Source organism: Suillus bovinus (genome assembly GCF_016758785.1).
Source record: "Suillus bovinus strain UH-Sbo-P2 chromosome Unknown EDB93scaffold_30, whole genome shotgun sequence".
Taxonomy (NCBI): Eukaryota; Fungi; Basidiomycota; class Agaricomycetes; order Boletales; family Suillaceae; genus Suillus; species Suillus bovinus.
Window position 1 is genome coordinate 283,079 of NW_024542086.1, and position 27,974 is coordinate 311,052.

Here is a 27,974-nt window from a genome sequence, read left to right on the forward strand (position 1 = left end):
ACTGTAGAGCTCAGTGTTATAGAATTTAAAAAGATGGCATTGACGAGAGTGATGCTACACACAAACTCATTATTTTAGAAATACGCTAAAGGAACTAGCGAGTGAGATAATTGATGTTTTTTGAAGATGTACTGCCGGCAGAGTGTGAAGCTGGAAGTCCGACGCATTGTGCCGCAATGCCGACTCAGAGCATGGCATGAGCAACAACAAGACCTGGCGGAAACGGCATGCAGACAGCCTTGCTGCATGGCGAGCATCCAAAAAAGCGAAGGCTCTCATAGGTTCTGATTTACAGAATAATGAAAATGTGAGTAGGTTTTGCAAGTTTTAATGAAAACACTCACTGACATATCTACAGCTGCCTACACAGTTCGAAAATACTGCATCAGCACGCAATTTAATTGCAGAAAATTGCTTCCATCTAGTATAGTCCTACTTTTCACATATACTACACACATACTTAGCTCTCACATCTTGCGAAGTACCATATTCACCGGCACATTCGGCAGACTTCGGCATCAACTGTTCTGCACAGCGTCACACTCTTGTCACCTCACGTGAAGTTTGTCGGTTTTGCATGTTTTCTACCTTATGGAACGCGATTATGGACTGATGTAAGAACATTTTGATATAAAGTAGAAGCGTGCAATATACGAGAATGTTCGAGGTCGGCATAGAGAGCTGCATGAGTTATAGATATGGGTCAATATCGTACAGGTCGTGAGATGAAGCACGAATAAATGTGAAATGAACAATCAACCCCGCGAGGTCCAGAATCATATGTATGTGTTCTGCAAAAAACCGCAGCAGTTGTCATATTCACAACATATGAAAAGTGGAGATCACTGCCGTGAAATGCCTGGCCCTGAGGTTTCCAAGTTCATGCTCACATCAAAGTCTTCAGCGTTGAACGAAAGCGAGTCAAAGTGCAAACTGTCAAGTCGCAACTCGAAACTAATATCCCTTGGCCGTGAAGGCGAAGGCAAGGGAAACTGGTCATCGTCACCATTAAGCAGGTCGAAATTGCGACCATACTTGCCCTCGATCTCCCTTCCGTAATCATCATCAACAAAGTGCACCGCGGCGTATGGGACATCGGGATAAGAGTGTGTACTCGAGGTTGACGCGGATGTGGATGTGGAAGGAACTGTGAAAGAGGAGGGAGGTTCTGGAGAGAAGGAGAAAAAGCGGTGGAGCTCATTAACGGAAAAGCGTTTGCGCGAACTTTGGGTAGAGGGGGGGTTGGGTGACGTCGGGCGCTCGTCTTGCCGGAAATCATCCGAAGATACAGGACGCAAGTCTTTCTCTGAACGTTGAAGATCCTGAGATGAAACAAGTCGCTTTAAACCCTTGCTGGACTTGGACTCGGATGAAGGAGCTCGCTGAAAGTCTGCAGAAGACACTGGGCGACGAAGACTATGGTCGTACGTAGGTGCACAGGGAGTAAGGGGGCGCTCGATAAACTCATAAGAGGGCCGGATCTCAGCGATGGAAGGAGTGGTGTCAGAGCCCTTGAGATAAGGTAATGACGTAGTCGTCGAGCTCGAGAGGATTCCATCTGAGGAAAACGGCTGTCTCTGCAAGAAGCTTGAAAGCTTGCGACTCGCTGTTGGTGACACGTCCTCTTTGGTATGCAGAATGCCTCTGAAGATGCCTGGCATGCTCTCAGTGGATGTCCAAAGGTCCTTGACATGTGGTTTGGAGTTGTTCTGCTTGCCACGGGGGAGAGATACATTTTTTATGGATTGGAAAGCACGGGATGCACGAGCGCGAAAAGTCTTTGAGCGCTTTAAATGTATCTCTTGGTTAGACGGGGATGGTGGAACGTGATCTGTGTGATTGAATTTATTGTCCTTTGGACGTTTGACCTTGACGACTTCGATTACGTCCGAGTCCTCTCGCACGTCGCGCTGGACAATGCGAACGAGGTCATTATTGCGCACGGCAGAGGTTACGATATGCTGTTGGTTCTGATGCTTCTCGCTCCTACTGCTAGATGTAGAGCTTCTGGACTGTGGAGCAACCACTGGGCTTACACTAGATTGCTCATGGTGGAAGGGGGGAGCGGGTTCTGGCTCGTGCAGCAAGAAGGGTACATCGAATACGATGTCAGGCTGGTTAGCAGAGGATACCTCTATGTATCTGCTATTTTCTGGAGGCAAGTCTGCGTCAAAACAGCACCAAGGAGGATTTTGCGAGTGCTCTTCTTCGGGGGGTATAACGAAGACGTGGGGGACACGAGCAGAAGGGTCCGTGAACATAATGACAGTGGTTTGAATGAACGACAGTTACGAGTTATAACAAAACGATAGTAAATGAGCGCAATAGCTTTGCTATGGCACTGACGGTTCGATTGCAAACAAGAGTCAGCCCAAAGGAGTCAGCGGCTGTCAGCCACTGACTTTTACGTGAACGGATGCAAATCTGACTTTGCTCTCAAACGGTACTGTCATGGCACGAAACATGAATATATCTTTCCTGGGCACCTCCAGCGGTGGTGGCCCTTCAATTTCTCGCAACTGTTCTAGTCTTGGTATGATATTTCACCTTGGGCCATTTTATGTCGTTCTTATTACAGAGACCATCAATACTTAGTCGCAGACGTCATCGGCGACGGTTCACTATGGAGTACGCTTTATGTCTTTAGCGCTTGATTAGATTAACTAGCCGTCATCAGTGGTCGACTGTGCAGAAGGAACAGTGCGACAATTTCAGATGCAGCATCGCGACCAAGGAGACCCAGTCCTTAAAGCGTTCAAAGTGGCCAAGTTATTTGTTACTCATATGCATGGTTTGTTTCATCGGATTCATGGAATTCTTGTCTTTACTCCGGTGCCCTTCTAGCCGACCATACAATGGGAATAATCACTTTCCTTAGACATGTCCTCCACCCGCCACTGATAGCTCCCGCTGGCGACCCCCCTTCCCCAGACGGTCCTGTGTGTTATAAAGCTATGTATGATATCCACGACTAACCTCTTAAAAGCCGCAGATCGAGCTTTACGGTCCAGCTGGCCTCCGTACATTTGTTCGCTCAATCTTTACTATGACCCTCACCCACACAGGAGAGCGCTACGTAGTCCATGAACTACTGACATCATCCGACACACCCACCTCATGCGACCCTGTCGTGCTTCATCCGAGCGAGTGCCCTGGTCAGAATTTTCTTTGTGATGACGATGGGTTTTGGAAAGGTGTCACAAGTGGTACAGGTTATTACGGTGAAGTTGTAGTTGATGCAGGACCGATACTACATCGGGGTGGGGAAATTTCACCTTTTCATATATGCTGGTGCTGAATGAATCACTACAGACCCTTGCATAGGTTATGTCTTCCATGAGCCCAACCCTCCATGTCGCAAACTTGTCATTCTGGGTGATACATATGATGCATCGCCAATCATCCCGCTCATACAGCCTTCTGCAACTATGCCTGTATCACTCCTCATTCATGAAGCGACAGATGCGTACATCTCTCGCCAAATTGACCCATCAGCACGACGAACCAAAGACGAAGTGGATAATAAGGTTGCGGCAAGGGGTCACTCCACTCCGGTAATGGCAGGCACATTTGCGAAACAGATTGGAGCTCAAAAAGTTGTTCTGAATCATATTGGCAGTCGGTGAGTACACCACATGGTTTGAGATTGATTTCATTTAAGTCGCTTATGCACTATTGAATCATTCTTTTCAAACGTCATCTTTACGCCTACTTTACGCATTTATGCCTTGCTGCTCATTTCCTCACTTATCTCAGATTTCCAGCTCCTAAACAACTCAAAAATCCTCACGACTCCCGTTTCGCCGTCATCGCCGAAATTGAACGACAAGCGAGCGAAGCGTGGGGAGGTGGCAAAGTCGTCGTCGCATACGACTTTATGCGTATATCCATTGCTGCTGATCTGATTGAGGAAGAATTTTCAGATGTGGCAATGGAGCTGGAGGATGAGGTAGTATTACTAGAAGGAGTGATTGAGGTGGGTGAGAGGACGAGAGGACGAGGGCGTGGGAGAGGAAGGGGAAGAGGGACACCGAGAGGAATGAGCCGTGGAAGATGGAGAGGTCAATGGAGAGGACGGGCCAGAGGTGGCGGCGATGGGGATAGAGGTGGTTTCGGAAGAGATGGCAGTGATAGTGGTCTCGGCAGAGGCACAAAACGCAGGTTTGGAGAATAGGCTTTCCACTTTGTTGTAATTCTGTCAAAAGGGGGAAAGTCTTGCGGACTTCACTATCAGACGTGGAACTAAGTTTGTTTATTATCTTATGTCCAGTCTGCCACTAGCTTCTCTAGGACCTGCCAGGGTGCATACGTTTGACGGCTTCGACTTATGGCCATGAGAAAGTCTGATCTATGATCAGACATCTTGCGAGCTGGAGGATTTTGTTGTACCGCCCGAACCGACATTCAAGAAGATCGCAACAGCTGCAAAATATTCTATCAATCTCAGCGAGTCTCGCACACACAATGACTGCAGCCCTCTGGATCATGGGCTCTATTCGGGTGAATTATAGCGATACAACTAGCAATCAGAAAGTATGATGTACGACCCGTAAATAACGTACGAAATGCAAACTACGGCATCTAGTCTATAGACACAACTCAAACAGCCTATTGGGATTTCCCGTCACTGCACTTTGTTGCAAAACTGTGACTAGCCGCTTTCGAAAGGATCATATGTACAGATGGAAATTAGAATTAGGGAGCGAACGATTTGAACGTTTGCCGCGAGTAAGTATAGTACGTACATACTCGATGGGTTCGAGCTATAAATATATCATCAGAACTTTCAACCGTAAAGATTCCCATAATTCCTCTTCATATAAGTACACAAAGGGAGCTGTGTATCGTTGTTCTTCCCCCTTCTTACAGCCGTCGCGGACGACCCTCCAGCCGCGGTACCATGATGATCCTGCCGTCTCCGCAATCTTTGGCGTGTTTTCGCGCGCTATCATCTCGGGAGTATGTCAACGGGCAAGTGGAACATTTCCACCGGACGAGGTGGCCGAGAACATGTCTTTTGAAGCCTTCCTTGCGGATGCAGCTGTCACACTTGCCGCCCCAGCGACAAATCCAAAACTCCGAGGGATGGTCGGATCTTGTGTTCGCGGAAATGCGGGGACGAACGTGTATGCAGGCAAAGTGCTTCAAGATGCCGGGGAATCCTCCTTTGATAAGCACTCCGCAGGGTTGACCTTGCACATGGTGTTGACACCGAAGGATATTCGGATCACCAGACGCTGTGGAGGCAGGTGTCGACCTGCTATCCCTCACATCACCACCGACAATGGCTCGATGGTGGAAGTCATCTGCATAAGTATCCTCCAGAATGGTCATAGCATCTGCGTAATAGCTATCATTAGATTCAACACACTGCTCCGGATTAGAACACCTGACCTTGCTCATCATTCGCCAGCAAAAGTGAGCTATGGTCGTCTTGAATGCCTTCTGTGTCTTGAAAAGGAAAATTAAGCCCTGAAATGGAGTGTTGGTGCTGGAACCATTCGCTACCGAATGGCAACAGTGAGGATGGTTCATGATGCTCCCCATTAGGCATAAAGTTCTGATCAAAGTCGCCGATCATAGGGATAGTTGAATCAACATTAGCGTATTCGCCATGCAGTGCACATGCAGGCTGCGACATAGATATCTGCAGCTTGTTCATCGAGTGGTCGCCTTTTTCACATCCAGACAAGCGCCAGAACGAATCGTCAAAACTGTTAGAAACGGTGTGAGTTAAACCAGACGACCATCGATTCAGGGCAAACCTTTCAAAAAGAAAATGGTTGCGGTCATCTAGAGCGACAGGGGTCACGGATTGCGACTCAACATCATCCTCATTGCGAGGCGCGTGAACGTTCTGAAGATGGTAGTAAGTTCAAGACGACGTAATCTCGCGGAAAGAGCTTACAGGGATATTCATGACTATAGAGGTGGTACGAATGTTCGCCGTCTCCAATCACTCGCGTTTTTAAAGACAAAAAGGCGCCTAGAAGCCTGAAATTCTGAAAACGCGGTGGAGGGTCTGTTTGCCAGCTAGAATACTAAGCACCCATGATTTGGAACATTTCGGCTTTTCACATAGGTAAAACTCCCCGTGCTTAACGGCCCAGGTTCATGAAGGGTCGGTAGGAAGATGATGCGACTGGAACAGCGGACAAGGCTCATCTCGGCACGGCGATCGTCTTGCCCTAAAGCAGTCACTAAACGCTCACAATCGATGATAGGGATCACAATTCACCTCATCCTACATCGCGCACGAGGAATACACGCATACCCAGCTTACGCCGGCCAAGATATGATCGATACAACAATCAGGTTTACGAGAAGGTGGCATCCTCGTTTGCATGGTCACGCAGCTATTATCTGTTCACTTTATCAATGCAAACGCCGCGTTTTATTCATTTACCCACCTTGCTGTACACTAACAGGGGTAGGTTGTGCAAGGGCGTTACCCTGCCGTGTTTGTCGTGAACGAATGAGGTCAAAGATTGGCCCTACTTCCCACTTTTTTTTTTTTTACCGGAGATCGACAGACGTGTTTGAGTCTCTTCGTTATGCCAAACGTAGCCAACTGTTAACGCTCACTTTTACGGACAACTTCGGTCACGCACCCTACCTGTATTGAAGCCCAACGAAAAGTTGGCAAGTATGGGGAGTGGGAGTATGTAGTTTGATTTGATTTGTGACAACATGGAAAAACCTTCCAACATGCCTACTTACATGATGTATCGCACCTGATTGTGCAGGGACAACTTTTGAAATCGATCGCAACAGTGCCCGTGGTTTATGATGTTGTAGCTTCCACACTGTAATAGGAAAGAGGATGAAAGACATCTATTGGCGATACGTGCTTTGACGATGCGCGAGCCTCTCGGAGGTTGAAGTGACCGAGAGTTTTTGAATGCCACCCGTAGTAGTGACTGCGTATTAGGGTTGTTCGATGAATCTGAATGCTGAATTGCCACGGAGAAACATACCCTGACTTGACATCACAGTGATGCGTTGGACGTAGAACGGTGGGGTCTCCACGGAGGCAAACTTGACTTGAAGTTCCGCCCTCAAAGTTCACCTCAACTCTGTCCACGTGATTAGTGGGAAGTGCGGGAGTGATCAACCCCTGCCACTCCCAACATTACATAGCTTGTGAGTGTCGATCGGGGGACGTGTTCAAAATGGCCGGTTTGTGGATGAGTCCGTGGGGTGGCTTGCAAGGGTACTGCCGTACCTCTTCAGGAGTTAAGGTGAGGCGCTGGTGAGAGGCAGGTCTCAAGAGTTCTCCAACTAAACTGTGTCTAACAGATCGTGAGAACTTCTGAAAAAGTGTTGGGTGACCGAGTGGTCGGGGGTTCAGCCAAATGAATATCATATTTGAAAGCTGATCACTCCTGCAGCTGCAGCCCCGCTGCGCATAGCTGTGCAAAATATGACCTTGAGGATATTCATCACGAAAGTGGGCAGACCTATACCAGTCTGAAATTGCGTCAGAAGTGGAGCCGCCGGAGCTTCCATCCTTGAATAAAGGATTTCATTTTCTGAATCTGAGACCAATTACCTTTGAGCAATGCGAACTTTGCAAGGAACCACTGTATGATCGATATGCTCAATGAGCCACTTTAGCGTCCACCAAAATGGCTTGAACACGCCATGGTCCTGAGGCTGGTCAACCAAGGGTCATGCGAGAGACGCGGAGCCCTGGCAAATCGAAGCCATGGAACTCCAACATTATTGAACCAACGAAACGATACCTCGATTAAAGCAAACAATAGTGACAAGTCACTGATCCGCGAACCTTAAGCGTCTCTTGTGTCTCACATTTTCTGGGCTGATCAAATATCTGCGGAAATTCGCGGTATCTGAATGAGACGGGCTGTGTGGATGTTACGTACGGCCAGGTTCATCAAGAACAAGTCCAGCTTACTTATCAGGAAACAAAGCCTTGGCTTGACTTATGTAATAGTAGAACCCGTGAGCGAGACCTGTGACTTACAGTCTCCGGTTATGTGTCAGGCGCCACTGCTGCGATAACGGGGTCTGAGACACAAGTCGACGCACAGACCTATTTTATGCATGGACAGCATGAATGTAGTGACCCCTGAATTGCCTAATTGGTAGGCCTCGGAATGCGACTCCGAATGAGTCCAAACATAACGGAGGAGCGTAAGTTGATATGAAAATCTCAGGTTGACGTACCCTGAAAAGGGTGCCACGAATGCCATCATGCGGTGGATTTCATGGATTCGCTGGAGGCATTGATGGCATCAAAAAACTGCCTCCGAAGTGTAGAAATCTGAGTGCGGTTCTCAGTAGCGCCTTGTGACGCAAAGGTTGGGATTCGGGCTGTCGGGCAGGGTCCTAAGAGCCGTTGTAACGGTTCAGTCTTGTGGTATGAACACGAGGCTATGGTTGAGTTATAGAGAGGATATTGCACATAATATTGATGACTAGTTGACGATGGAACGACGTTGTCGTAGAACCTGAATCCAAAAATTTCGAGGCTTAGTTCTGTTGAAGACTAAGCTTTGGATGTTTGCGTCTGCTTGGCAGTCGAGGATGATTGGGGTCACAGGATCTCAAGTCACCCTTTCTCCTGGTCGTTCACCTTCTCTTCTTCCCATCAACGATATATTGTTTTCAACTCCCAACAAGCCTTCATTAACATTCCCAGCACTAACTTTTAGTCCCCTTACTCTTTTGCTGTTTTTTTAGCTGCGAGTTTGCTCTAATTGCTCTAGTACTGCCGCATCATCAACATCAAGTAGGCGCTTGCTACCAGTCGTGCCACTTCTTGTTCCTTCCGATTTCAAAGAACACTTGCGATTTCCTGCAAGGAGGAGTTTTTTTTTTTTTACAGATGGCATCCAATGTCCCAATAAACGGTGTTAAGATATCTCGTGCGTGCTCTCTCAATCAACTTCCACACTTTCTACATCCAAATTTGGTCGCTATGTCTCTTTTGTAATTGTCATTCCTCCCCCGTCATTTCCCGTCTTCATTCACTGCCTCCTTCTATCCCCATCATGTCCATGTCATCTTCATCTGATTATATCTTTACTCAAATAGCCATCGACGATCCCCACAAGGTTGTCAAGGTCATCGCAACAGATGGAAAAACATCAGAACAGAGGGAGATTGCTTACACAAATTGCAAAGTCATTGGAAATGGCTCTTTTGGAGTCGTATACCAGGCAAAACTCGTAGGAGAGTCAAAGGATAGAGAGGATATAGCCATCAAGAAAGTCCTGCAGGACAAGCGATTCAAGGTACGTAATCCTTTTTGTTCGTCACATTGCGCTTCTGCGCTGGTCGTGATGTGGACCACTTTTCAAGATGATGCTGATGGAACGGTTTTTGTCGGCATGATATTATCGATATCGCGCGAATAGAATCGTGAACTACAAATCATGAGACTTGTGTCACATCCAAACGTCGTCGACCTCAAAGCTTTTTTCTACTCCAATGGAGAAAAGGTTCGAAAAATATCCTTCTCTCCTCATCTTGGCGCTGATTTCAACTTAAATCTTAGAAGGACGAAGTTTACCTCAATCTTGTTCTTGAATACGTGCCAGACACCGTTTACCGCGCCAGCCGTCATTACACAAAGTTGAAGCAGCCTATGCCGATGCTTCAAATCAAGCTGTACATGTATCAGCTTCTCCGGTCACTTGCCTACATTCACTCAGTGGGCATCTGTCATCGCGATATTAAACCTCAGAATCTCCTGCTGAACCCGGCCACGGGCGTTCTGAATTTGTGCGATTTCGGCTCAGCAAAAATCCTCATCGCTGGAGAGCCAAATGTTAGTTACATTTGTTCGAGGTACTACAGAGCACCTGAACTTATTTTCGGTGCTACCAACTACACAACAAACATTGGTGGGTAATGATATTATCTTGTACTGCGTGGGGGGAGAGTAACGCTGTTTTAGACATATGGTCGACGGGTTGTGTGATGGCAGAGCTGATGCTAGGCCAACCTTTGTTCCCTGGGGAGAGTGGCATCGACCAGTTGGTGGAGATCATCAAGGTTCTTGGGACGCCATCACGAGAACAAATTAAGACGATGAATCCAAATTACATGGAGCACAAGTTCCCTCAAATCAAGCCTCATCCATTCTCCAAGGTATCACCGCCGTTTTGTGGCGTTGTTACCTCGTGTACTTACGTACAACAGGTATTCCGACCACGCACTGCGCCCGAGGCGATTGATTTGGTTGCGAAGTTACTGGAATATACACCGGGAGCACGTTTAAGCGCAGTAGAGGCTATGGTGCACTCATTCTTTGACGAACTACGAGTGGAGGGTGCAAGGATGCCGAACGGGAAGGAATTCCCTCGTCTTTTTGACTTCACACGGGAAGGTATTGACAGAAATTTTGGAATGTCAACGGCTGCTGAACAGTTCATAACAGAGTTGTCGGTGCGACCAGACTTGAACCGACTCCTGGTTCCGCCACACCGTGAGGCGGAGCTACGCTCACGGTCAATCGACTTGGATACTTTTGTACCAATACCTCTGGATCAGCTTAAGATCACGCTCGATTGATTGAGAGGAAGGAGGCTAGTATCTGATTTCTGCGTATCCTATAATATTGATCGACGAGTGCGTGTATCCTGTCTGTGTTGTATTGATTCTGTATCGTGTTCACGTCATATTTTTGTTGAATTGATTTTCCACGGTCTGTTCAGTACCACTGTACCACTGTACACATGATGTTTAGTATTATTATGCTTGTCGTCGAGCAGATGTTTTGTTGCTGCTCCAAGCTCGTGTTCGCTGAAATTGCGTGACATGGTGTGACAAGCTAGTTGCGTGATGTTGCGTGAGATGTTCGTGAGTGGGGAAAGTTTTGACTTCATTCGACTACTTAATGGTAGCATGAGATTGTTATTTAATCTCTCAGTCTTTCATTCTTTCACCCATGGAGACTTCAACAAGTGGATCATATGAATGCGATACCTTGCCTGCTCCACGTCTCACTTTAGGCCCAACTCCTGATCTAGACCATAATCGATCTCCTTCACCTTTCTCGAATTTTGAGTCTTCTTCTGCCGGCTCATCTCCGCTCCAAACAATCTCGGACATTGAGATGTATACCACTCCAACTGCTCAGAGAAAACTATGTGTTCGCCACCAGAGAATGGCAGACGAGGGTACCAACTTAAAGCTTCAGCAGGTGTGTGTCTGACATTAGCCGATCGTGAGCTGTTGTTCGGCTACTGATCTAAGTTCTCCAGGCTCTTGATGCTCTCCCTGTACAGGAGCGAGAAGCTGTGAATGCCATCTGGTCCGGTTTTTCCTCGTCTTCACACCCAAGGCGAGAACTCATTCTCCAGGGCATCCTCACTATGTGCTGTTTTTCTCAGCTCTCCTTGTTAACGGAGCAGCTCGGTCAGCTAATCCGCATTGACCCATTCAGTGTGCTTCCCCGCGAGGTGTCCCTCAGAATCCTTGCGTGTCTCGACGCTACCTCTCTTTGTCGAGCTGCTCAAGTGAACAAGCAGTGGAAAAGCCTAGCCGATGACGACGTCCTATGGCGCGGAATATGTGAACAACATATCGGGCAAAAATGCCTTAAATGTGGATGGGGGCTACCTATTCTCGAACGAAAGCGCGTCGTCCGTATGAACTCCGCGTCTCCATCATCGTCTCCTCCTTCATTCCCACCTCATCATACCCCTGACTTGTTCGTTTCCGAAATACCTGACGCCTTGCCGTTCACACGGCCTTGGAAGGATGTATATTCAGAGCGCTTATCAGTCGAGCGCAATTGGCGTCGAGGACGATGTTCCGTCCGGACGCTGCGTGGGCACACAGATGGTGTTATGTGTCTCCAGTTCAATGAAACCTTACAGCATCCTTCTTTCCCGATCCTCATCACGGGTTCGTACGACCGTACTGTGCGTGTGTGGAACATTGAGACCGGCCTCGAGGTACGCTGTCTCCGTGGACATACGCGTGCTGTGCGGGCATTACAGTTCGACGAGGCGAAGTTGATCACAGGGAGTATGGACCACACCATTCGAGTGTGGAACTGGAGAAGTGGAGAGTGCATACGTACGCTTGAGGGACATACGGAGGGTGTCGTTTGTCTCAACTTCGACTCCAACGTACTTGCTAGCGGGAGTGTGGATACCACTGTAAAGGTATGGAACTTCCGCACGGGCGAAGCGTTCACGCTTCGTGGGCACCGTGACTGGGTCAATTCCGTGCGGCTATGGGGGTCTGAAGATCCGGTGGATGTTGAGATGGGCTGCGGATCGGGTAGCGAGCCAAGGATATGTCAAGGCACGCTATTGTTTTCGGCCTCAGATGATGGGACCATTCGCCTATGGGACCTTGCACGGCGGACATGCGTGCGCCAGTTCACGGGACACGTGGGACAAGTGCAGAGCTTGAAACTACTGGAGGTAGACGAGCGGTGTGATGAAGGCGTCAGCCGCCAAGAGCAGCGCATCGCGGACAATAACATGGCCCATGTCGCCCGAGTTGGAAACCCGATGAACTCCTTCGAAGTTTGCACGGTTATCACACACGATGCTAATAACGAGAGTATGGAGGACATCAAGAGCCTTGATCGTGTCACTAGGGAAGTGCTGGCAGGTAGCAGTCGGAAACGTGCTAAGAGGCCGGTGCTCATTTCTGGAAGCCTTGATAACACTATCAAGGTTTGGGACATTGATACGGCAAAAGCCACCCAGACTCTATTCGGCCATATTGAAGGTGTTTGGGCGGTAGCGAGTGATAAGCTGCGGTTAATCAGTGGGAGTCATGACCGTACTATCAAGGTCCGTCTTGTTCTTGAATAATCATACACATTGAAATTTAAATATCTGCTTTAGGTGTGGAACCGCGAGGAGGGCCGATGTACAGCTACATTGGTCGGACATCGTGGCGCTGTAACATGTTTGGGCCTTGGTGAGGACAAAATTATCTCTGGTAGTGATGATGGAGACATCAGAATATGGTCTTTTGCTGGAGATATCCGGCTTTGATGAACTCTATGCCTTTCTTTTGTTTCAATATTGTCGTAATGGTATTCCCTGTATTTTCGTTGCTTTCGAGTTGCTTGTGTTTGATCTGAGTTCATTATATCGAATAGTTTGGAAAGCTCATCCTGGTCCAGCTTCCAGTACAAAACAGATATATAAGATCAGAGACCGAATGCAATCTTGTGAGTAACGCAGTTGACTCCGCCGCTGAACGTTGAACGCTGAGCCACAATATTAATGCCCTCGGGCCTCCAGCTTAAAGCAGCCGCCTTCGAATTCCCGATCCTTGCTGATAGGCAACAATTGATGGCTCCATGGCAAAATATCGCGAAACTGCGGAATAAACCAATGTTTGAAATCGATTTGAAATATTTGAAAAACGATGGTCCGTTCCGTTAGATCTAGGCCAATTCAGTGATAGCGTGAATCGCGGACGCTACACTATTGGTCAGGGGCAAGTGGAATGAGCGTGTGATCCATGGTGTTGTCATACCCAACAGCATCAGAGTTCGGCTTGACTTCTGAAGTTAGTGGGAGTCAGAAGCGGATAACCAGATTTAGCCAGAACGTGCGGTTATTGCTCGAGATCACGAACTCGAGGTATCAATTATGAGTAATCTGATGGCCAAATTGCAAGAAATATAATTTGGATATTAATATCAAGACGTACCCGAGCTATCTGCGACGTGAAACCCAAAGTCTAAAGAAAGAGATCATCAAGAGTTGTCTGTGCGTAGACTACTTGTATGAAAGGGACTCGTTCGGTGAGCACTTCACTTACCACTGGCAGTGATCTTGCACAACAATGCAACTTGAAGCACGTGTCAGTGCATTATAATATCGCAGGAGACTCATTGACGTACCAGAATGCCCTCGAAGTTGAGAAATGCATCAATTTATGACCTGAACTTCATCCTTTCTTCTCATCGTATTGCTTCCCGGGAATCTGTGTTTGATTTCTTATTGCTGTGTTTCATTCCATACACCGGTTATAATGTGAATGTTCATCTTGTTCGATGTAACGTAGCTTCTAGTGTAAAGTACATTCTTCTGCATATGATCAAATGCCGAATGCAATGGTCGGAGCAGAGTAAATGGCACTGACGACCTGAACGCCTCCCTCCTCACCTGCACCTGCTGCGACGTACAGCGGGACAAAATGCTCAACAGAGGGGTGAGCCTGTGCGAAGCCATCGTGCTTCATGAGATCGAATAGTGATTGCTTCCGTTCATAGAGCTGTCAAGGATAAAAATGAGCAATTTTGAAGAAAAAGATGAGTATGCAGTATAAACCTGGGACTTGGATGCAGCCACTGTTATTGCCTGATCGAACATCGTCACATTGAGTGACGCTGACTTCTCTGAAAATTGCTTTCTATCATGAAGATTGTGAACAGTCAGACCACCTGCTAAAATGAGGATCCCCTCTTCTCTATGAGTGAGAGATGTCGTAGATGTCAGATCTTAGTACTAGAAGGTGCGAATATAAAGAGGAGACCCAGATAGTACAAACCTGAGTTTTGATAAGGCTTTTCCGACTGCCCAATTCTTTTCTGGATCACCAGACCTTTCTATGGATACTTGAACGATAGGCACATCGTCGACCTCGTCCCCGAACATAAGCTTGAAAGGAACAAAGACCCCATGATCGAATCCCGGGCCTTGACGTGGTGGAGAAGTCCGGCCATCCCATCCACGGCTCTCATGAATGCCGGAGAGCTTGCCTTCTTGACCTGCCTAAAGACATTTTAGAACTGGTATGAGGAAAGTGAATAAATTTCTGGTGAGAGACCTTTTTGTACAACAGAACAATACGCTCAGCCAAAGCGTGGTTGCCTTTGGATTCAAATGCTTGTTGATAATAATAAGGCTCAAACCCGAAGTAGTCCATGAGTAAAGGATTCCTATCTCCGTAGTCCGTCACTGCCAGACCTGATGTCAGCTAAGGGTTCCTTGGGAGTACACTGTAATCCTTACCATGACGTTCCCCTATCGTTTCCCAATGAGCGCTGAATACGACAATGCCATTCGGCTTGTACTTGGCCCTCAAAGCTGGTCCGAAATCACGCAAAAAATTTGCGAGGTCACCCTCCGGACCCATGGTACTTGACATGAATGAGTTTGTGACCTGCCTGGCAATGAGCATCGGGGACCCGTGCCCAAAGAAGAAAGCAGGTATTTTCTTTGGGGTAGAAGGAAGTGCATCTAACGCAGTTCGCCATTCGCTTTGTGTCTTTGGAAAGGACATTATAATGATAAGGAATAGCGTCGTCTCTAGCGTTATAGCATAGCTTGAGCAGCTATCCCCCCATATATCTGTCACGTTTTAAACATTGTGCTGATTAACATGATCACAGTTTGCAATCAGGTGATTGGTAGCGTGGCCGAGTTGGTCTAAGGCGTTGGATTTAAGAACTGATCTGAATCCCAATGGGCGAAAGTCCGCGCGAGTTCGAACCTCGCCGCTACCATGTTTTTTTTTTTTTTTTTTTTTTTCTCGATTCCTGCTCATTAACACAACAGTGCATGTGCATTCACAATAAAGATAAAGGAACAACGATATGGTAGTAATGGCCACAAGTTGTTGGACAACAAAACAGCTTCGGTACTTCTCGATTTCGCCCTGGTATTTCCATACAAAGCATTCACCCTCTAGAAAAGCTACCACGAAATCAATAACTCAAGTTGAACCGAATTGTGGCGCATGCTTACACCTTCGATATTGTCTTCTCCTCCTGGACGTTGTCGCACCCTATAGCTGGGATAGGTGGAGAGTAGACAGCGAAGCAAACGACACCTACTTGCGAGTGGGAATAAATTGAGCCTGGGGTAGTTCACTGCCGAACAAATTGCCAATAGAGTCATGACCGCCTGGCTGCGTTCTTACGCGTCTAGTTAACCTCATTAGTTTGCATAACAAAACCGTTGAGGCTACAATACCTCGTAGGCTTGAAGTCATCCGGGTCGCCCGGAGAACTAGTTTGAACAGGCTCAATGCTCGATGTTAAATTGGAGAAGAAAGCATCTGAATGTCACTGCACCTGTGTCGCGGTTGGCGGTGGGGGCGCAGTGGATAATGCATCGTCCGTGAATTCTTCTGCAAGAAGTCTGTTGCTTTCGGATAAAGAAATTGTGGGACTCGTGGCTGTCTCTGTTTATTCCAACTTTGTCAAAGACCAAAAACTAGGTCACAAATGCCAGAATCACCAGGCGGGTCCTCCTCGGTGCTCGTTAGCTTGCCAAATTTGGCATATCCTGTGCATCAAATGAGCACTTCTCGTTAAGGGAGATATTTTCAATTACTCACGAGGCAGCTTTTGAATATTGCTGAACCCAGGATCAACAGTGGTCCCTGTGTATCTGGATGGATCCTGAGCATCGCAGGTATCGGTAAGACGTTTGACAGGCTACTTACTTGAGGAACTCGACCAGGCTGCGCTTGGTGAATACGATGCTCGTGTTATCCCAGTCAAGCATCCCTATGATGAAAAATCAGGCGCGTTTCACGATGAGCCATGAATGAAGATACCGAGGTTCATCGACCAGTCCTTCTCCTTAGACATATCAACAGCTTGCGAAGGGGTAAACCTGTATGAAATCATGCAGCAAATTAAGGCATAGTCGTTATATAAACGCGTACTTCGAGGTCATTTCGATTGCACGAATATAACAATAGCTACGATGGTCAACTTGAAAGACGAATTTGAAGTTCGCTTGTTCCCTTTTTGGCCATTTCACGGACCGTGGAAAGTAACAACTCTTTGCTCCTAGGCTACAAATGTTGGCAGTCTGTCGTTTCCAGGCCGCAAATGCTCTACGGCCCTTGACAAGAACTATCACATGCAAAGCATCTAATTTTTACACGAACCCCTCAAAGGGCCAGGAGCCTGGGGTTTCTACGTCCCCCGACATTTCCCCAAAGCAACGGGAAATTCTGGATAGAGCGCTGCGCGTGGATCATGCTGGTGAGATTGCGGCTAATTGGATTTATCGAGGACAATTCGCTGTCCTTGGCCGCGACCCGCGAGTTGGGCCCTTGATTCAGGTGAGCATTTCAAACAGCAGTCCAACCAGGCTCAATCAACTTATTCTGGCGGAAGGAAATGTGGGACCAAGAAAAACTACATTTAGAAGTGATGGACAAATTACAGCTACAACATGAGGTACGACCAACGTTGTTGTCCGACGTCGCCAAAGCTGCTGGTTATGCACTCGGAGTGGCAACGGCCCTTATGGGCAAAGAAGCAGCGATGGCTTGCACAGAGGCAGTAGAGACTGTCATAGGAGAGCACTACGATGAGTTTGTCCCTGTTTTTAGCTGTTATGCCCTCAAGTCTTACGCTCCAGCGAATTCAGCCAACTGAAAGACTTTGAGCTGTTGCCATCATCCCATCCAAGCATCCCACTTCTGAGGGACGTTATCAAAGAATTTAGAGATGACGAGTTGGAACACTTGGACACTGCTGTTGAGCATTACTCTCAGCGAGCTCCTGCGCATGCACTGCTTAGTGCAGTTATCAGTGGTGGTTGCAAGGTGGCCATAGAATTATGTAAGAGATTCTGAAACACGCTGGTCTCAATAGAAATAGAGACAGTGGATGGGATATATCTAAGTCATAGTAGGCACTATGCAGGGAGTGCGATATATGATCGAAAATCACGCCTGTGTCAATGCCTCCCCTTTTCTCTTGCCTGCCCACTTCCATTTCAACTGTAATAACCACATCAGAATCCTGCAATGAATGTAAATGAGGCAGCGTACGTGTGTTTTGCTTGCCAGGTAATATATCGCTCCTGGCACGAGTACGAACCCACACATCGTGACCCACGTTGTCCGTGGAGTAAATCTGAAGTGCTTATACGCATCTTCACGCTAGAAACAGAGGAAATTTCAGTAAGACAAAGGCACACGGTTGAACCCGACTGACCATGCGGTTCCATCTTTCAATTGCGGGATCAACCTAAAGGACGTTTTAGAAAATGGGGCTTGAGTTCAAGAATACATCCAAACCTTCAAAAAACCTTTATTCGTTTACAAGTTGTCAATATATCTTCGAGCATTGTTAAATTACGAACTGCTCACTAGGTACTGCCATGGTCGTACTATTGAGGGAGTGATGTTGTTGTGGCTTGTTTGGCTGCGCTTATTGGCAGTGTCTCTGTGTAGTTCCTCATGAATATCTTTTGCTTCTTGACTTTCATCATCCTTTAAGGGAATTTGTGTTAACTCTTTATTCCATGGCTTATAACCGTGACTGGGATCAAGGGAAGGACAACTGGGGCGACAGTGGGGCATGGACTGCTGACAAAGGAGGTAGAGGAAGGGATGATGACTACGGGGATGGGAAGCGTAGGAAATTCAACAATGGCGTGCGTGGTCTTTCTGTCAAACTTATTCCTTTTCTCATTCGTGTCCATTAGGGATACGACGCGAGCCTTGCCTACCAAGAACACACCTACGAGAATTCCTACAATCAACATTCTCATGGCAGACCACAGGACTTTGCATACGATCATTCTCAAGACGACAGGCACCAGAAAGGCTTTCAAGGAAAAAAGCGCCTAGTCCCTAGCGAGCCCAGTCCCCACGTCATCTTCCTAGGACTGGATCCTGACTTTTCTGAGGCGGATGTTTGTCGACGCACTTTACATATCTTCGAGTACCGAGCTGAATCTATGCTATACTTTAGCTGCAGGCATACCTGTCCAACAATGGATGCAACATTGAAACGGTCACCATTATAAGAGACAGATCAACAGGCACTTGCCCATTCGTATTCATATTCATGCCGTGCATTGACGTTTGTGGCCGTTGAATTTTTGAAGGTATCTCAAAGGGCTTCGGCTTTGCCCAGTTCGCGAGTGTTGAACATGCCCGTGCATTTGTGGATCCCATATTCCCGTTTATTCAGGTGCCTCCACCCGCTTCGCACGGCGCTTCAGCGACAGCTACATTCTATAAGGCCCTTGAGACCGGCATTCCCCACAATGGTCGACGGGTCAAGATCGACTACTCGCAAAGTGCTTTGCCTGACAAAGCTCGTGGTCGCCAGAACATGAACGATGGCACGCGTGACATTGGCAATACTCAAGGGCCAGTGCTACTCTTCCGTGGTCTAGATCCGCTGTCGGGGCCGCAAGCAATTGCTCAGGCCATGATGAATTCAGCAGGCCCCGGGAAAAACGGAGCTAAAGGCATGAAACGCATTATCCTCATTAAAGATAGGGTCACATTGGCCAGCTTCGGATTTGCATTTGTTGAGTTTATCGACAATCAGGTAACGTGACGAAGAGTGGTTCAACATTGGTTTCTGATCGGTTTCTTCTACAGTCTGCAGCTTCAGTGTTGGCTACTAGCATGTCTCCTCATATTCACCCTTCAGGCTTTCGAATCTCCGACAAGCCAGTCGCCGCTTCCTTTGCTCATCAATACTCATTCCAACCAGTTGATCATATGCTGCGCGATGAAACTGCAATTCCGTCGTCCATGAACCTGGGTGGAGTTGAAGGCGCATTTGTAAAGTATTGGGATGACTCTGCCATGGTTGCTGTGTTGGAGTTCAAAGTGGAAGAACCTGCGCAACCCCAGGTCCAACCCTCAACTGGGCCCGTCAAAGAGAAGAAGGAAAAGAAGAAAAAAGGTGCGCCAACAAAATTTTCTTTCTCTCACTAATTAAGCAGGGAACTAGATGATGCCTTGCACAAGCCTCTTGCGCCTTCAGTATTGCCTATCTCAGATAAACCTGTCACACTCAATTTTAACAGAGGTGCCCTTGGAAGTAAGCTTAATGTATCGACTTCAAAGGCTCCGGGACAGTTATCACTGGGTTTTTCTGCCGAAGACTTCGCCGATGATGAAGATGACGCCGAGCCAGGAACTTCCGCTGAAGACAACAAAGGTTCTTCCATATGTTCTCTTCAATTATTTGAGCATGGTAATTGACATTTGTTTGGTGGCAGTGACAGCGTCGAAGATGGTCGCTCCGCTCATCACAAGCAAAAAGGTTCGTTCGCGCATGTAGGAGTTGTCAGAAAAAATGATTTTCGGTCTTCGTATCAGACCGTCAGCAATATCCAGAAATGGAATCAAGTTCAAGAAGAACTGAAGGATGGCCCGAATGCCCATGCGCCGGTTTGCAGATGTGTTGTAATACCAAGAACAAGTAGCTGATCATTCAGGTTCTACAGGCCAATTCCCCGGCTGTTGTGACGCCGACTATGGTTGCAACAACACCATCCAAAGCACCTTCTCCGGAACCTGTTGAAATCGAATTCGAGTTCTCTGATACTACTGCCATGACATGCTTGCTTTGCGCCCGGCAGTTCAAGAGTCTTGATCAATTGAAGCGTCACAATAAAGAGTCCGATCTCCACAAGGCGCGCCTCTTACAAATGCAATATTGTCAGAGTGGGCTGACGGTTTCTCTCATTGCAATCTATCCTTCTTGTTATACAGAAGAATTTCAAGGACGCTAATCTGAGAGACGTTGCACGGGAAAAAGCTGTAGCTGCTCGTCAGACTGCTGACAAGGCTCCTGAACAGCCCAAATATCGTGATCGAGCATCAGAACGACGTATTATGCATAACCAGCCTGACGTACCTTTACCCGACAACATTGTCAGTACAATCGGTAAGAAGAGACGGCACGTTGAAGGCCCGCCTCCTCCCCCTTCACCCCCCCCAGTAGTCAATCCTGGACAGGATGAAGCAAATGTCGGCAATAAACTCCTGAAAATAATGGGTTGGAAGGAAGGTTCTGGGCTAGGCACCGATGGCGAAGGCAGGGTGGATCCAATGTATGTATGCATTAATTATCTATGGCCAAGCGCTGATGAATCGTGCGACTTCAGCCAAACAAACATTTATGCACAAGGGGTAGGCTTAGGTGCTAGCAAAGGCAGGGAGTTGGGAAAGTATACTGATGGTTATGCTGGTTATGTGCACATGGCACAGGATGCGGTGAGTGTAGTCACTTTCGGCCAAAATCAATATACGACATGGTGCCTTGGTACTCATCCGAATACCCTACAGGCGAGAGAAAGGTTTGGAAGCTAGTGGCCGCGTTGCTTTAAGACCCATCAGCTTGGATATCCTGTCTTACTCATGATAATTTATGATTCATATGATTTGTACACAACGACTGAGTGAAGTAAAAGTAACTATAACGCTAGAAGCCACAAGAAGGGCGCAAGGAAGATGGTTAAGTAATTACTTGATGAAGAGAGTGCACCATTGTGCTGAGCTACTGAACCAGCAGCTGATGCGGACGGACCACTAGATCCTGAAGCTAGGAGAGTAGATGTCATAATAGGAGATGTAGGAGAGGGCGTGAAGGTAGCCACCCCTTCCTCGACCGTGAAGTAGGTTCCCTTGATCAAATAATTAGTGACAGAAAATGTATTCCTCGCAGAACACATACGGCAATTAGAGGTCCAATGTTCGAGGCCTTATAGGCGTCCTGTTAATGATAGATCTACAACGAGAAAAGCGACCACACCTTAACATAATCCGCGAGGTGGAAAAATCCTGGATCATTGTTTTGGGTATGGAACTTCTGCAGCGGAGGGACGGTTAGAAACTGCTGAGCGTAGAGTAAGACAGCATAACTGGAGGATATCAGAACTAGTGTTTTCTTTAAAGGAAGAAGACAATAGTAACCAGTGTGGTCCACTCCCGGACGGTGGATTTGGACCCCTGTATTGTTCTACCACCACGCCTGCGTGTGTTAATACAGAGTGATCTGTACACAACGTCAACCTTCAAAACACAGATGCAATAAGGAGCATATCCGTACCTTGTACGATTACACCATTGACAACCCAGTGACAGATCTGACCCCGCGGGTCAGTATGTCCCGGAGCCCAGGCATCCACCATCACAAGAGTGTATTTCTCATTTAACAATGTTGTCATATTGGCGGGTGTGATGGTAAGGTTTGGGGCAGTCTGCGTCCCTGGCACGGGGATGAACAAAATCCTACGGTGAACACAATTCACCTACGAGACTTTGGAAGAAGTTGACCCGGGGTCACGATACCGCCGCCGGTATACGTTGCGGTCAGAAGCGCAGTAGGAGTGAAGTTCGCCAACAAGTATGGCACCAGACCAGCACCCTGGAAATGAGCGCGGATAACTTCAATTCCTAGAGTCGTGTTGTCGGACTGGGTGGCATGCACGAGGGGCGAGGCGAGAAGCAGCAGAGAGAAAAACATACGTCTAGCGGAAGGTATCATGTTCGAAGGGTATGTTATATATGAAGTATGTATATAGAGTCAATGTAGAGTTATAAAGAGAATGGTTCAGAACTTGGAATTCTGAAAGTCGAACTTGATCGGATCCAATGGTCGAACATTGACAAACAAACGGTCCTTCATCAGTAAGATGTGTGGCGAGACTTTTAAAAGCAAAGAGATACGATACAGATAAAGAAACATCTAAAGAAGGCGGGCGAAAGAATTATGTCACGTCCGAAAAATTCGAGTCCACTCTTACGTCTGGGCTGGGTAGATCTGGTAAGCTTACTGTAGGAGACAGGGCAGATTGTGAGTCAGCACCACCAAGGTCAGTCCTTCTTCGCGTCCGCCGTCGTGGCGCAGAAGGGATAGTAGGTGAAGACGTCCCGAAGCCATCGGCTTGAAGAGCAGCCAGCATATCTCGCGCGACGTCGGTAGTGTCGAGTGGAAGTATGAGAGGTTTAGCATCTGGTTTCTGACGAGCCCTTCTTGCGCGACGTGTAACTGTGTCTCCACTGCGCAGCTTCTCCAGTAAATTATCCAGAACCGACTCATCTTCCTCTCGTATGCTAGCATCCTTGGCGTTCTGGCGCAATTGCCTTGTCTCTGCCATAGCTTGCTTCCGCTTCTCAACCGCAGCCTTCTCCTCAGCAGCGCTTTGGTTCTCCATCTTACATTTCTGTAAAACGTTAGGTAACCTCATTGTACCAACGTGTCGGGACCACTGACCTTGTAAGAAGTGACAAAGGTTTTGAAAACCGCAAAAAATTCCGGTGATGTAATGTTCTTTTCATCCTCGCCATAATACTTGACCACTTCCGTGAACGTGGTTTCCGCGTGATTTACATCATCGACGAGATATTCTAGCCTCGACGTTGCCTTTCCGACGAAGGTCCACATCTGGTTGCTGAACCCGTCATTTTGTGCTAGGTCGGTGTGATGGTCATTCAATTCTTGGCGAATACGTCTCAAACCATCGCGAAGTTCAGCAAGATCCTTTCTGATATCCTGAGTATTCACTGATGAGTTATGTCAGTTGATATAGGCTTGTTGTACAGCAGGAGCAAACCTCGGTAAGCCTCTGCAGGTTTGGCGAGCTCGTCTAAAAACTCTTCCATGCTTAGAAAATGTTTATGAATTGTCCGCTCAAGGAAGTGGAGTAGTGTGGTGTTGTTGACCGATTTAGTGTCAACAAGCTGTAGTGACATTAAGCCAAGTCGAGAGAATAAAAAAGAGAGATTTACCTTGTTAATACTACTCACTCTGAAACCAAAGGCGCCTCCCTTAATCCCTGTGCCATTCATGTAATTGCCAATCATGAGTATAAGCTGAAAAGCTATTTTAGGCAAAAACAAGACTTTGAGCTCAGGACCTACATTCAGAACCTCCTTGAAGTGCTTGGCATGCAATAAAGCATCTCCTGCTTCGCTCACCTTCCTTGCACCCTATGTAATGACGGTGAATAGCTTAAAATGCTCAATGAATAACTACAATACCTCGTCCAGGAGCAGCCACTGTTCCTCGAACTTGCACTTGTAAAGCATACCCTCTATGCGGGGACCAAGACGGTCAATCTGTATAAGTTTGACCATGAGCCGGTCAGAAGGGTGTAATCCAGCCAGTTCCTCAGGTTCAGCGTTACGGTATACATTGAGTTTGCCAATCTAAACATGACTTAACCACCAAGACCTAAGCATTTGGTAGGTATCGCACCTGTTCTGGGGTAGGAAGGACGCCTTTGAGTTCGCTCAAGAAGTTTTCAGAGCACATCTCCTGGTCGAACTGCTGTATGCGGCGTGCAATTTCCTCAGGTTCCATCTTCTTCACCCGCTGTATAAGTATCTCTGGAAAAGAGGATTTTAAGTGGTATTTCCAAGATCTTCTGGCGCTCCAAAAACTCACCAACTCGTTTCTTCGTCTGTGGGTCAAGGACACTCTTCAACTCAGCTTGCCTCTGCCGAGCTTTCCCGGAAGAAAGTGTCAACTAAAATGACAAAAAAAATGAAGAGAACACACCCATGAGATTGATCATCAACTGCTTGGCTTTGAAGTCTTCTTCCATTTCCATCCACACTCCGTCAGATTGTAATTTAGCGAGCATTTCTTTTTCTTTCTCAGGTTCTTCGTCTTTCCAAAGGGTCTTGCCGACTTGCTGTTGCGGGAGCTTGTCCCACTGTAACTGCTTCATCTTGGCACTAGGCGTAAATGGCATATCTTTGCGAGCAGAAAGTAGGACATTGAGATTTGCACTGAGGAACATGGATGCTCGAGCTGAACTACATGCAGAACTTGGGTTAGAAGTAGCACCCTTCAGGAAAGAGGGCGGCGGCGGAGGTGGCGGCGGCGGGGCACTGGAAAAAGTTGGAATAGGAGGAAGATATCCAGGGGGTGGTGGTGGTGGTGGCGGAGGAGGCGGAGGAGGAGGAGGAGCTAGCGGGGTTGATTCATGATCATCTTTCGGTGGTACCGGTGGTGGCGGCGGCGGTGGTGGTGCTGCCGTAACATCAGATTCTTCGACGAGGGAAGCAAGCAGAGATGGTGTTGGACTATCCTCCGAAACAGGTGGTATTCGACCCCGGGATTGCAGTTTTCTAGCAAGTTGTTCAGTGAAGGACACAGCAATGGGCCCACGGGTCGCTTCTGAAGAGCTGTCCGAGCTGACAGATGTAGGTTGGGTATCATCGGTCAAAGCGGTAAATTCACTGCGTGTGGATTGACCAAATTCGCTCTCCGCATCATGGTCTTCACGTAGCGACGATTCGTTATCACTGTAATCAAATGTGTTGTCATACCGAGGCGCGAGAAGATTATTAGCGCGATGTGAACGGGGTAGTGATGGTGTGGCATCGCCTGATATCAGACGGTTTGTACGCCTAGGTGAGCGGTTAATACTCCGGGGACTAGCGACAGCACCATCTTCAGGCGATAACTGTACAACACCAATGAGCATTTACAAGCATTGCTAATGAAAAGATCGTACAAATTTGGCATTCGCTACAAGTTGATGGTTGATTTGTGCTCGTTCGTCTGCCTCGTCAGCATCCATGAATTGCGACTCGTGACCGTTAGGGACCCCGGATATCCGGGCGGCCTTGGAATGTTGCGATCCGCCATTAGCGCCCCGTTGGACATCTGACTTCCGAGGAGTGGCGTCATCATCTAATTGGTCGTCTTCGTCATTTTCAGCATCCTCCTGCTTGTTGCCTTTCGTTTTCTTACCACGCCCTTCAAGGATGCTGATGGTTTTGGTTCGTTCGAGATGCTTGTTCAGGGTCTCTATCAAGGTCTTCCGGTCCATGGTCCCAGAACTAGAGTCAAGGATTTTCTCGTAGCCCTTGCCAACCTCCCTTAGCATTCTGAACAGTTCCATGATTTGAGCTTCCAGTTGAGCGATTTGTTCCTCATACCCGGCCTTCTGCGTCTCAAGTTGTCCTTGAAGACGCTTCGTGGTTTCCCGGTGGGAGCCAAGTTTCTGCTCAAGGAGAGCGACCTGTGCCTTAAGATGACCGACGAGGCCGTCTGAACCTTGCGCCATCTCCTCTTCAAGGGCCTCCTTCTCAAGCTTTAAGCGCAGAGCCTGAGAACGAGCTTCAGCAGCCTCTTGAATGGCATCCTGATATCGCTGAGCATCGTTGAGCTGGCCAATAATCCGTTGAACAGTGTGTCCAAGTCTCTTCTCCGCGGTGGCAAGTTTCCCGTCCATAACCACGTCCGTGACTAGTGAGTCCAATAGCTGATAAAGGCGCATCATATCAGGGCCTTCCTCCCGGATAAGTAGTAGATGCCGCATCATAGAGAGGAAGTACTCCTTGGCACCTGTGCTCTCCGTTTTGTGACGAAGGGCATTCCAAATATCTTCAGCGCTATTGAGGTCGCGAAGTATTTTCTGGTCGTACCGCTCCCGCAGTCGTTGTTCATCCTCATCTAGCATTTCCTGCAGTTCCGCGAGCTGTGCTTCCATAGGCTCAGTACCAATCTCGTGACATAGAGCGATGATACGCTGAAGACCAGCAGAGTCCATTAACGAGCGATGGTGCAACCGTACATCCAAGTCTTCTATGGCGTCTATGATATGAACAATCACGAAAAGATTGGTTGACTAGAGACAAATTAATATTCTAGCTAAAACGCAGGTGAAGCATGCTTACTGCATAATCTGCGAGGGAATTGTCATGTCCAGCGCCTTTGCGAACTTCCTCGCTAGCTCCGACCAGACTCCCCATCTTGCCCCTGCCCAAGAGCGCGCTCTCAAGAGACCTGAACCAATAATCGTAATATCCGTGGGTCTCGCCATTGGCGCCACTAAGGGCTTCTAAAGCTGGAAATACTAATGAAAGAGGGTCTGTACCGTTGTAAATGATAGAGAGGAGAACTTCGCAAATCACTTTGCGATTTGGCAGATGAGGTGAATTGAGAGAAGACGCGATTTGAGTGACAACACCATTCAACTTTATAGCATCGCGCACTCTGGACTAAAGCACCCGCAAGGATCTGAGCCCAATGAACTATGACGAGCAAATGAAAAAGAAACATACAGCACTGTTGAAAATAATCTTCAAACACTTGGCGATCTCACCCTCGAGAAGGGTGTCAGATTGGAGCCTGTGAGAAACTTTAGTAGATGGACCTGGATTTAGAACAACGATAATACCTCTTGGCACCTTTACGGCTTATGTGCATTAGCGCCTGCGCCAATACAGATGCCCCCTGCAGCTCAATGAAGCGTTCAAGCCAACTAAACACCAAGGTTATCAGCGATTACAACGTAAGGATTGGCCTCCTACCTCGTTTCGTGACTCTTTAAGGATACCCAGACACTTGAAGCCTGTTTCGCAGTAATGGTGTTGTCGAGGAACTTTCTAATGTACCAATCTGGTGTTCCCTCGCCAAGAGAGCCTGCTGCACTTGAATCACCCTGCTTCCGAGCCTGTTCCTCTCGAGTCTTTTCCTCCTGCCATCGTAATTGTTCTGCACCATATACCAACTGCCATTTCTGTTCAATGGTGAGCTTGTTCACCGGAGGGAGGTCGCGAGTCGCTGATACGTGTTCAAAGAGAGCTTCGATATCCTCGTCTCTCTCTGGTCGGGGAAGGACGAATTCTTCCTGGTTCGAATGAGGTTTATGGAAGAAATGCGATAGATGGCTGGAGTGAGTATCGGAACTCGAGAAGCGAGAGGTGCGCTCGGCTTCTGACGAAAAAGGCATAGAGGAGCCAGGTCGAAGAGAAGAGTAAGATAAGGCCGGTGAAGATGGGAGAGGAATCGAGCCAAAATCGGCACCATTTGGACTACGTCGGCCAGATGAACCAGATGCTTCACTTCTGCGAAGTTTATGAGTGGGCGTCTTGGGTCGCTTTCCGGTGGTGAACGAAACCACAGAATCATTGTAAAGGGTGGAGGAGTCTGCTGCACTGACGCTAGAATCTGGACGAGAAGAGTTGACCCGATCTCGTTCGAGTCTGCTGCGCTGGTAAGCAGTGAAGTGACTGTAATTCATCTCGGTCCCATTGTGAGTGAGAGTGGGATTTGTGAGAGGAGCTGAAATGACTGGATTTGAAAGTGTACCCCGCAGGCCTTGAGACACGGTTCCAACGGGCATTGGGACCAGAGAGGCAGGAGCAAGCTTGTCATAGGGAATAGAATGCTCAGAGAGATCACGACCTGTAACCGAGGACTGGCGGGGCCGTCCTTTCTTCCTGCCAAATACTATGTCCATTAGTGAGGACGTTTCCGCTGGGCTGAGCCCGTCGAC

General features: G+C 47.7%; 13 protein-coding genes and 1 non-coding gene across 14 annotated transcripts; 7 read left to right on the top strand and 7 right to left on the bottom strand.

Annotated features, from left to right (window-relative positions):
- Positions 1–419: 419 nt before the first annotated feature.
- Positions 420–2,396, bottom strand: EDB93DRAFT_1148267 (uncharacterized protein). The gene has a single exon (XM_041449563.1). The coding sequence runs from the start codon at positions 2,259–2,261 to the stop codon at positions 843–845; it is 1,419 nt and encodes a 472-aa protein (XP_041307466.1). The 5' UTR covers positions 2,262–2,396; the 3' UTR covers positions 420–842.
- Positions 2,397–2,417: 21 nt separating this feature from the next.
- EDB93DRAFT_459074 (uncharacterized protein) lies at positions 2,418–2,945 on the top strand. The gene is made up of 3 exons (XM_041456449.1): positions 2,418–2,533; positions 2,596–2,628; positions 2,678–2,945. Exons 1-3 carry the CDS (start codon positions 2,452–2,454, stop codon positions 2,842–2,844), a joined length of 282 nt encoding a protein of 93 aa, XP_041307467.1. The 5' UTR covers positions 2,418–2,451; the 3' UTR covers positions 2,845–2,945.
- Positions 2,733–4,250, top strand: EDB93DRAFT_459241 (uncharacterized protein). The gene is made up of 4 exons (XM_041456451.1): positions 2,733–2,939; positions 2,987–3,260; positions 3,313–3,622; positions 3,757–4,250. The coding sequence occupies exons 1-4, from the start codon at positions 2,856–2,858 to the stop codon at positions 4,172–4,174; spliced, it is 1,086 nt and encodes a 361-aa protein (XP_041307468.1). The 5' UTR covers positions 2,733–2,855; the 3' UTR covers positions 4,175–4,250.
- Positions 4,251–4,670: 420 nt separating this feature from the next.
- On the bottom strand, positions 4,671–6,173 carry EDB93DRAFT_459144 (uncharacterized protein). The gene is made up of 4 exons (XM_041456450.1): positions 5,909–6,173; positions 5,766–5,857; positions 5,395–5,714; positions 4,671–5,339 (listed from the first exon to the last, which is right to left on the bottom strand). Exons 1-4 carry the CDS (start codon positions 5,918–5,920, stop codon positions 4,864–4,866), a joined length of 900 nt encoding a protein of 299 aa, XP_041307469.1. The 5' UTR covers positions 5,921–6,173; the 3' UTR covers positions 4,671–4,863.
- Positions 6,174–8,527: 2,354 nt separating this feature from the next.
- EDB93DRAFT_1148281 (kinase-like domain-containing protein) lies at positions 8,528–10,779 on the top strand. Its single transcript, XM_041449564.1, has 7 exons — positions 8,528–8,891; positions 9,061–9,260; positions 9,384–9,467; positions 9,524–9,872; positions 9,926–10,119; positions 10,171–10,357; positions 10,409–10,779. Exons 1-7 carry the CDS (start codon positions 8,852–8,854, stop codon positions 10,540–10,542), a joined length of 1,188 nt encoding a protein of 395 aa, XP_041307470.1. The 5' UTR covers positions 8,528–8,851; the 3' UTR covers positions 10,543–10,779.
- Positions 10,780–10,918: 139 nt separating this feature from the next.
- Positions 10,919–12,992, top strand: EDB93DRAFT_1250743 (WD40 repeat-like protein; the record flags this gene model as incomplete). Its single annotated transcript, XM_041453052.1, has 3 exons — positions 10,919–11,173; positions 11,235–12,785; positions 12,840–12,992. 3 exons carry the CDS (start codon positions 10,919–10,921, stop codon positions 12,990–12,992), a joined length of 1,959 nt encoding a protein of 652 aa, XP_041307471.1.
- A 1,057-nt stretch (positions 12,993–14,049) lies between these two features.
- EDB93DRAFT_1250744 (Extradiol ring-cleavage dioxygenase class III enzyme subunit B) lies at positions 14,050–15,237 on the bottom strand (the record flags this gene model as incomplete). The annotated part of the gene is made up of 5 exons (XM_041453053.1): positions 14,050–14,226; positions 14,283–14,421; positions 14,503–14,726; positions 14,782–14,912; positions 14,967–15,237. The coding sequence occupies 5 exons, from the start codon at positions 15,235–15,237 to the stop codon at positions 14,050–14,052; spliced, it is 942 nt and encodes a 313-aa protein (XP_041307472.1).
- A 126-nt stretch (positions 15,238–15,363) lies between these two features.
- Positions 15,364–15,460, top strand: EDB93DRAFT_t66. Its single transcript has one exon. It is a non-coding gene; the product is annotated as a tRNA-Leu (tRNA).
- A 23-nt stretch (positions 15,461–15,483) lies between these two features.
- Positions 15,484–16,719, bottom strand: EDB93DRAFT_1148290 (uncharacterized protein). The gene is made up of 10 exons (XM_041449565.1): positions 16,630–16,719; positions 16,519–16,577; positions 16,405–16,468; positions 16,297–16,349; positions 16,197–16,244; positions 16,031–16,140; positions 15,930–15,979; positions 15,791–15,880; positions 15,702–15,741; positions 15,484–15,650 (listed from the first exon to the last, which is right to left on the bottom strand). The coding sequence occupies exons 1-10, from the start codon at positions 16,638–16,640 to the stop codon at positions 15,642–15,644; spliced, it is 534 nt and encodes a 177-aa protein (XP_041307473.1). The 5' UTR covers positions 16,641–16,719; the 3' UTR covers positions 15,484–15,641.
- Positions 16,699–17,600, top strand: EDB93DRAFT_459630 (COQ7-domain-containing protein). Its single transcript, XM_041456452.1, has 3 exons — positions 16,699–17,034; positions 17,090–17,289; positions 17,346–17,600. The coding sequence occupies exons 1-3, from the start codon at positions 16,768–16,770 to the stop codon at positions 17,551–17,553; spliced, it is 675 nt and encodes a 224-aa protein (XP_041307474.1). The 5' UTR covers positions 16,699–16,767; the 3' UTR covers positions 17,554–17,600.
- EDB93DRAFT_1148298 (uncharacterized protein) lies at positions 17,346–18,108 on the bottom strand. Its single transcript, XM_041449566.1, has 5 exons — positions 18,073–18,108; positions 18,001–18,011; positions 17,918–17,950; positions 17,752–17,862; positions 17,346–17,700 (listed from the first exon to the last, which is right to left on the bottom strand). The coding sequence occupies exons 1-5, from the start codon at positions 18,083–18,085 to the stop codon at positions 17,647–17,649; spliced, it is 222 nt and encodes a 73-aa protein (XP_041307475.1). The 5' UTR covers positions 18,086–18,108; the 3' UTR covers positions 17,346–17,646.
- A 55-nt stretch (positions 18,109–18,163) lies between these two features.
- EDB93DRAFT_1148300 (uncharacterized protein) lies at positions 18,164–21,127 on the top strand. Its single transcript, XM_041449567.1, has 12 exons — positions 18,164–18,359; positions 18,411–18,620; positions 18,680–18,749; positions 18,816–19,267; positions 19,321–19,630; positions 19,679–19,888; positions 19,950–19,993; positions 20,050–20,121; positions 20,178–20,366; positions 20,446–20,786; positions 20,841–20,949; positions 21,022–21,127. Exons 1-12 carry the CDS (start codon positions 18,228–18,230, stop codon positions 21,043–21,045), a joined length of 2,163 nt encoding a protein of 720 aa, XP_041307476.1. The 5' UTR covers positions 18,164–18,227; the 3' UTR covers positions 21,046–21,127.
- Positions 21,098–22,364, bottom strand: EDB93DRAFT_459656 (phosphatidylethanolamine-binding protein). The gene is made up of 6 exons (XM_041456453.1): positions 21,991–22,364; positions 21,785–21,943; positions 21,649–21,730; positions 21,488–21,596; positions 21,410–21,436; positions 21,098–21,359 (listed from the first exon to the last, which is right to left on the bottom strand). Exons 1-6 carry the CDS (start codon positions 22,220–22,222, stop codon positions 21,150–21,152), a joined length of 819 nt encoding a protein of 272 aa, XP_041307477.1. The 5' UTR covers positions 22,223–22,364; the 3' UTR covers positions 21,098–21,149.
- On the bottom strand, positions 22,233–27,938 carry EDB93DRAFT_1284804 (uncharacterized protein; the record flags this gene model as incomplete). The annotated part of the gene is made up of 14 exons (XM_041454490.1): positions 22,233–22,901; positions 22,952–23,241; positions 23,292–23,418; positions 23,467–23,550; positions 23,599–23,667; positions 23,719–23,886; positions 23,936–24,066; positions 24,125–24,184; positions 24,239–25,151; positions 25,203–26,321; positions 26,371–26,694; positions 26,758–26,824; positions 26,874–26,957; positions 27,007–27,938. The coding sequence occupies 14 exons, from the start codon at positions 27,936–27,938 to the stop codon at positions 22,446–22,448; spliced, it is 4,824 nt and encodes a 1,607-aa protein (XP_041307478.1). The 3' UTR covers positions 22,233–22,445.
- Between the last annotated feature and the right edge of the window lie 36 nt (positions 27,939–27,974).